The sequence below is a fragment of the Sabethes cyaneus genome, chromosome 1 (genome assembly GCF_943734655.1).
Source record: "Sabethes cyaneus chromosome 1, idSabCyanKW18_F2, whole genome shotgun sequence".
NCBI classification, from domain to species: Eukaryota; Metazoa; Arthropoda; class Insecta; order Diptera; family Culicidae; genus Sabethes; species Sabethes cyaneus.
The window spans coordinates 103802050-103810344 of record NC_071353.1 but is presented as its reverse complement, the minus strand read 5'-3'; the positions used below and the strand labels follow the sequence as shown (position 1 = coordinate 103810344).

At 38.5% G+C, this 8295-nt stretch overlaps 1 protein-coding gene across 1 annotated transcript; it reads right to left on the bottom strand.

Annotated features, from left to right (window-relative positions):
- Positions 1 to 400: 400 nt before the first annotated feature.
- Positions 401 to 2458, bottom strand: LOC128732562 (uncharacterized). Its single transcript, XM_053825835.1, has 2 exons — positions 2319 to 2458; positions 401 to 1602 (listed from the first exon to the last, which is right to left on the bottom strand). Exons 1-2 carry the CDS (start codon positions 2375 to 2377, stop codon positions 417 to 419), a joined length of 1245 nt encoding a protein of 414 aa, XP_053681810.1. The 5' UTR covers positions 2378 to 2458; the 3' UTR covers positions 401 to 416.
- Between the last annotated feature and the right edge of the window lie 5837 nt (positions 2459 to 8295).

Here is an 8295-nt window from a genome sequence, read left to right as displayed (position 1 = left end):
CTGCAAAGGTGGCAATAACGTCAATATTCCCTTGTGATGCATAACCACGTAACATTTTATCCGTCTCATAACTCAGGGAATGCATGTTTTGTACTGCTTTTTCATTCTGTAAGATGGCATCAAATACTTCTGCAGTGATAGTGTTGACTTGTGCCCCAGAATCAATAAAGAACAGTACTCTTAGGCCAGCAACATATGCCTCAACGAATGCAGTTTGATTATCTAGAATTCCTGTTCCAACTGAACTCGTTCCCTTTGCAGTCGATGGAAGATGGTAAACCTGTAATAGTTGCATTGTGTCATTCAAACGAAGTTTACGCTACTACTTTTTTTTTTGAAACTACTATATATTTATTATTATTCTCTTTTTTTCTTACATAACTTGAAGTACACATTCTTCATTTAACTGACTTTACTTATTCATTATTATCAACTTGCATTACCTCCTTATAATGATCCTCTTCTTCACCCATTTGGAGAATTGCTGCAATTTTACTGGGTGGTTCAGCTTCGTCTTCCGTACAGCGGCGTTTCTCGAGTTCTTGTTTCACTTTAGTGGAGCATGCACGTTCAATGTGCCCCCGGCGACCGCAACTACGGCATATTTTATCGGCATGAAAACAATCTGCTGGAGTGTGATATGTACTCAAGCACCTCCAGCACGATTTGTTGATTCTCTGGTTCTTCGTTACGCGAAGAAAACCTCCTCTGCCACTTCCACGGTTACCCTTATACTGATATGGTGTTTGATATTGGCTGCGACGAGACTGGGCATGATCCCTCGATTGGCGTGAAACGGCCGCAATGGTTTCAACCCTTGGATGATGAAGTCTACGGTAATCGTCCTCATTTTCTAATTCCACTTGTCTAATACGAACTTGGTCGAGTAATTCGTTTAGGGATCCTCCATCGGTAAGCACCCGATAAGCAAGCGTTCTGATGCGACTGTCCGTTGATCCTCTAGTGATGGTGCGTGACATTGCTTCGAATTCCTCATCTGGTTTATAGTTGCATAACTTTGAAGCTGCTGCAACTCTTTTCACGTAATCAATGTTTGGCTCACCATTACGTTGGGCCATATTTGTCAGTTTGCTGCGTTGCGACAAAATATATGCCCTCGAAGCGAAATGAGCGTCCAATCGTGCCATTGCATTGGAATATGCAAACTGTTTTTCATCCGGCATTCCTTGTTGTGTAGTGGTTCCTTCAAACAATTCGAGTAACAATGGACCCGCTTTAATACGAAACAAATCATATCTGGTAGCTTCATCGCTAGCTTGAATAAGGTTTAATGAAGCGTTGAAAACACCCTTCCAGTGATCATACCCTCGTTTATTAATTTCCGTATCCCCTGCTGCTGGCGTACATTCCGGAATGTTGAGGCTAGTCAAGGACAAATTGTTCATTGTTGTGAAAAAAGTCTCGTTCTCGCTGGTCTGCTGGTCGTACATCGTACTAGATCTGGCTTCATCGAAGTTCGCATCATCTATTTCAGCCAAACGACGACTTAACTCTTCCTTTTCCATCATCGTCTTTTCCAATTCTGCTTTCATCCTTAGTATCTCGCATTTCAGTTCCTTCCTTTTCGTTCGCTTCACGTGCCTATAAGCAAAAATATAAACTAATTTTAATATTTCACAAATTTAAGTTTTGATAAAAAGTCTTCCCAATTCTGTTTTCAATTGAAGTGAAAAGTTTAGAATTGCTCGCCATTTCCATCGGAGAACAATGCTTTTTTTTGCAGATTGTCCTCTCTACAATGATACGGTTGCTATGCAACCTTTACCTCTATTCTCCGTCATTTTCATCGAAGAACAGAGAAAACAAGGCCCTCCTTAACCAACACATTAGCATTCTCCGCCATTTCCATCGGAGAACTATTTCAGTCTTCGATAACATAATGTCTCCGCCATTTCTATCAGAGACTTACACTATATTCACCATATAGATTTTTTTTTTTTTCAAGAAAAACGATTCTAATTCTTCAATGAGAAAATCTTTTCTCATTCTTCAGCGAGAAAATCTATTCTTATTCCAGCATTCTCCGCCATTTCCATCGGAGAACAGAGAAACAAAAGTCCTTTCTCTTTAACCAACACATTAGCATTCTCCGCCATTTCTATCGGAGAACTATTTCAGTTTTTAACAACACAATGTCTCCGCCATTTCTATCAGAGACTTACACTATATTTCACCATTTCAATTGAAATATAGACTCTTTACAGAACAACGATTCTAATTCTTCAATGAGAAAATCATTTTCTACTCTTCGTCGAAAAAATACTCTGATTCCCAGAGCGCAAACGTTATGTACCCACCTTTTGTTCAAATGCTGTTCGCTGCTACCGTCTGCACCATTGTCGTAATTTTGCATCATTTTGCGTCTGTCGGGGCAAGCCTCTTCCTGTCGTCACCGTCCGGCGTCACGCGAGCAACTGCTTGTCCTCAGCAACAAGTGCTATCCCTAAAGATGGTCCTCAGCTAGCGGCGGTTGCCGCGTTATGCCTACTCTACCCGGCGTCGTGCAAGCGGTTGAATTTAATGAGCAAATGGCTCTCAGCTTGTGGCGGCTCCAGAGATGTGTACTGTACTGCATCAGAATTCCGAATCAACGAGGCTGGCTTGTACGTCAGCTTATATAGCTGGTGATCTTCTTACTTCCCCTAACAGAAGAGAGAATGCTCCGGAGGGGAAAAGTAACGCATTTCGCTGAAAAAGACTATGAATGAGACGAAAACTCGGTTGTTATGCGTGAAGCAGCTTGCCACGCATGATAGGGATACTCAAGTAGTATTTTAAGCAAACGCATATATTTTAAATTTTATTTTATTTGTTTATTCCCATATTTATCCTACATACACCTAGCCGAAAAACGTTTCTTTGCAATAACTTGAAATTTTGGGGGTGTTAGGAAGATTTCAAATGTGTTTTTATGATGTACTAGGTGTGACTAACAACGTACACTAGGTCATTTGAGAAGTATTTTTTCCGTGTAACACCGTGTAATCGCATATGAGTCCCATCTGCAATATCATCGAGTTGAGAAAACAGCGTTTGAAGGTATTTTTCTTGTTTTGGTTATTACACCTGTTAAGCGCAGTTTATTCCTATTTCTTCGACATAATATAATAAAATAGACCTTTAATATAACTTATTTATTAAAACTGCATTTTTTGTGAAAATTGCAATTAAAAATAAGGGAGAGACTGATATGCGATTACTTAGGCCATCGAGTAGCTAAATAATTGCATATTAGTCTCAGCTCTTCTTAGTCGCAACCGTTCTGTGATAGAAGTAGTTATGCTGCGAATAGAATTTTTTCTCAGCTTTCCAATGCTGGTCTTAAAATGAAAATCGGTTGAGGTGCTCATGGTAAAAACGGTGATTTATATCATAAATTCCAATAAGGTGTCTAAATTCAAGATGACCACCAAAAAATTAATTTTTACTTCAAGAATTTCAACCTGCTCTTCTTCTTTACAGAACTATGCAATTTGTTAGTTATTTCATTGCAAATTTAGGAAACATTTCATGATATATATTTCAATATTTTGCTAAAAATTTTACTTTTTTTTAAACCATCAAGCCCCTTCGCGAACGAGGGGTCCACTGTTTCGAGGTATTAAGAATTCTCACTCTCTCTAAAATTCGCTCTAAGAATTTTACACGCAGAAAAATGCTGATACCGTGTACCCCCGTTGGTATGACCTTCTTTAATCTGAACATTTTTAATCTGTACCCCGGTGGTATGAATGCCCCAGATAACACAAAATCGTAATAGAAAGTTCACGTTAAATCGTTTTCATGTCAATTTCACATTGGAATTGTATAATGGTTAGAGTATGTCAAATCGAAGTGAACCATAAGTTGTTTTGCAGTCGTGCGTGTCTTCATATACAATTCATGACTGTGAATTATAAAGCAGGATAGACAATTGCAATATTTGATTATATCTTAATCATATATTCAGGAGTATTTAGTTGCGTGTTATAAAAACTGCGCAAAATAGAATTACAACTAGTTGTCAAAATTTTCGCACGTATATCGCCTCCACTTTGGTACATATATGTTCTTATATGGCGTGAAATATAACTTTTTCGTTCAGATATGATTTCGTATACCTCAGTTGCAATCGAGATATACAAACCAAATGGTTTACTGGGGCGTTCACATTAAAAACCGATAACGCGTCACACACAATTGACGTTAAAGTTGACCGGTAAATTAAAAAAAAAAAGCAAAAAATCTTAATGCGTTTCCTCTTGCTCAGGAGCTTTGACAATATAGCTCATATGCAACTTACCTCTCTCCAGCACTCAAAATAGACCATTTTAGTCAAAACTGCTGAGCCAATTTCGTCTTCTACAAAGCGAACCTTTAGAATTCGCGCATGTTTGAAATGTTTTCAAAACGTTTGTTTTCGTCAAATCAAAACAACAAATTCATAGGGTGCGCGTCTTGCGCGTGTGTGAAAATGAATAGAGTTACCAAACATTCAGATTAAAAATGAACTCGCCCAATCTGAACGAGCTGTTTTTCATATTAGTGGGTGTTGAGTGTAGTTTGAAACAACCATTACCTGTTGTTAAGTTCAACTGGAATCATATTTTAGAATCAAAAAAAAAATTGTTTAAACTTAATTCACACTATTTTTGCTTCTACTAGATCGTTTATAAACCCAAAAATACTTATTTTTGATGCTACAATTTTTTCTTTGATAGAAACTAGCTATCATTCGAAATAACAAACCTTATTGTTGAACTAAAAGGTCAAATAGTTAGAATCAAAAAAATATCAGGGTTAGCCTTCAGTCAACAATATTTTTTGTTGAATTTATACAGAAGGTTTGTATAAATTCAGTGAGGTTTGTGAGGTTTGTTATTTCAAATAATTACTAGTTTCTATCAAAGAAAAAATTGTAGAATCAAAAATTATAAACGGTTTATAAACGATCTAGTAGAAGTAAAAAAAGTACGAATTCAGTTTAAACAATATTCTTTTGATTCAAAAATATGATACAAGTTGAACTCAACAACAGGGGATTGTTGTTTCAAACTATCACCATTTTTCTGCGTGACCATTTCCAACCAATCAAGTATAAGAGTTCCAATGTTTGAAGACCTCACGTGTCATTAGTGGCCCCGTTTCAACGAAAATTACTCAATTAACTTTGGTATGAAATTTCTTTGAAACAACCATGTATTTATTAATTAACTGATGATTGTGATCAATAGTAAAGAATGTGAGTGTGATGGTGTATACTGACGTATTTTTGGTATGTATGTGAAATCCATAAATTGGATCGATTGGCACAATTTCACCCCCGTGAAGCTCGAAAAGTACAAAGTTTCGAAAAATATTATTTTCGTAATCAAAACCTTTGCCAACGCATAATAACCTTTCAATACATTGTAAATGATTAGTTTATATACCTTCAAGATAGATAGCAAGTTGATGCGAGTTCTTGTTTGGGCTGGTTTATGCGGGACATTTGTTACAAGCGTTACTTCCGCGTATTTTTGATCGCGAACTTTTAAACCCCGTTTAGGCTAAATAGTTTGCTAATATTATCTGTGTTCCATTCCAAGTTATGAATAAATATGTTATGTTTAATTGTTTAATTGTTTATTTGTACATCAACAGGCCGTGTGGCCCAAATGATAATTTAACCTAAAAACTACGCGCTATTGATAAAAACCATTTTTCAGCACGTTACGGCTGACGTCAAATTCGAAGCTGGAGTAAAAACGGTTAAAGTGGCGTAGAAGACCGGTAATCGTGCTGAAGCTGCTGTAGTTAGTCCGTCGAGTCGGCACGTGTTGAAAGTGTCTATTGCGCAATATATGACTCGGGACATGAATATTAAGGTTTTCCAATATGTACGGGCAATCCATTCGTGAGGTCAATAAATCAGAGACAATTGTTGCTCTATTTACATCGCGACGAACATGAAGGGGGTCTAGGTCGATGAGCCTACAGCGTTGTTCGTAGCTTGGCAGCTGGAAAGCGTTATTCCACGGAAGTCTCCGAAGAGCAAAACAAATGAATCTCCGCTGCACTGACTCTATTCGGCTAACTCCATTTTGATAGTAGGGACTCCAAACTGGAGCACAGTATTCAAGGTTGGAGCGGAGTAATGCATAATAAAGAGCTTTCAAGCAGTAAACATCGTTGAAGTTCTTGCCGATGCGCATAATGAAGCCAAGGTTCCTGCAAGCTTTGTCCACGATGAACGCGATGTACTGTTTAAATGTAAGTTTAGAGTCGAGCAGTATCCCCAGATCCTTGACGCAGTTTTCGCGACGTAATGGCGTATTTGACAGATTGTAGTCAAAAGCGAACGGGCTCAGCTTTCTAGAAAATGTAATGACTTCACTTTTGTTGGGGTTAAGCAGCATGCGGTTGTCGACACACCATTTGGCAAAGGTCGATAGTTCCTGAAGGACAGCGGCGTCGGATAGATTTTCGACTTTTGAGTATAACTTGAGGTCGTCAGCGAACAAGAGTCGCGAACCTTTAAGCAGGTAGTTGACGTCATTGAAGTAGATAAGGAATATTAGAGGGCCAAGATGGCTGCCTTGTGGTTAGGGATGGTTCGATCACTTTGACTCAATTTTGATTCATTTGACAGTACCGTCCTAACGGGGCCAAATATGACAAAGTTATGTATGGAACATTTGTAGAACAGGTTATTATCTATAACTTTGTTGAATAAAGTTTTGCTGTATCTTTTGTAGTTAAGGCGCTACAATGCTAGTATCTTATTAGTGACTAAATGAACGTTCATTTAGTCACTGATGAGTTACTAGCGTTGTAGCACCGTAACTACAAACGATACAGCAAAACTTTGTTCAGAAATATTGTAGATTAGAACCAGTTCTACAAATGTCCCATACATAACTTTGTCATATTTGGCTCGGCTGAGACGGTACTGTCTAATGAATCAAAATTGAGTCAAAGTGATCGAACCATCCCTGCTTGTGGTATTCCAGAATGAGCAGTGAACGATCCAGAGAGACTGCCCTCAATGTTCACCTTTAAGTGGTGATCGGATAAGTATGACCGGAACCAACGCAGCAACGGACCACCTATGCCAAGCTTATCCAGTTTAGCAATAGCGACTTGGTGGTTCAATTTATCGAAAGCTGCGGAAAGATCAGTGTAAATGACATCTGTTTGCGACCGAGCATCGAAACTATTTATCACGTAGGATGTAAGAGTCAAGAGATTGGTAGTCGTGGAGCGCTTGGGCATAAATTCATGTTGGTTATCAGAGATATACTGTTTAAAAAATGCAAATACTGGTTCAAACAGGGCGATCATCATTTTGAATTTAGGTCACCAGTTTCTATAGATATAATAAATTTTCACAAATAAACATTTTTGGTTTTTGGCACAATCTCACCCCCGTGGCACAATCTCACCCCGGATGGCGGTACTTAAACGATTTCTTGATTTTGAGAAATCGCTAGTGTCTGGGCATTGAGGCCTATCCGGCCATACAGGACTTCCCCCTAATACAATTTGACAGAAAATATTAGGAGAAAGTTATGCTTAAGTACATCATTTTTAACATCGCAAAATACACTAAAATGGTCGGAACTTTTATATCTTTCAATATTTTTTCACCAAATTTAGGGGATTTCCCGAAAATCTTTTCTATTTTTAAATATCTATAGATAATGGCCATATGTCTTATGGCCCCGGAGTTATTCCGGAGTTCCCAGGACTTAAAAATTTTTGAAATTTGTTGATTTTTGTAAATATATCGTCGACTGTTGACATATCAGTTATTTTGCCGCAGTTACGAGCCATGGTGCGCACCATCCGGATCCGAAAGACACTGTGAATCCAGAACCGGTTCCTATAAAGGGAATTTTCAGCATCAGTAATATATATCGTATCGCATATCAAAAAACATAAGCACTCGACAAAATAGCGATTGGCAATCATCTCATGTCTCTCAGAAGCCATATGGTCGATTCCAGGTCTCGGACAAGTTCCTTCGAAATCCGTTCCGTGCTTGAATCAGAAAAATCCTCCCCGGGGCCGTAACCGGTCATATGGTCTCTGAGAGACATGAGATGACCGCCAATCGCTATTTTGTCGAATGCTGATATTTTTTTAAATGCGACACGACATACTGTACTGACGCAGAAATGTCCCTTTATGGGAACCGGTTCCGGATTCATATTGTCCCCCCGGATCCAGATGGCGCGCACCACGGCTCGTAACTGCGGCAAAATAACTGATATGTCCAAATTGTACATATTTGGCAACTTTATCTAAAAAAGC

Coding starts and splice junctions, on each gene's coding strand:
- LOC128732562 (XM_053825835.1), bottom strand. CDS start 2,377: ATGATGCAAAATTACGACAATGGTGCAGACGGTAGCAGCGAACAGCAT. Junction 1,603..2,318: donor GAACAGCATTTGAACAAAAG/GTGGGTACATAA, acceptor TTTTGCTTATAG/GCACGTGAAGCGAACGAAAA.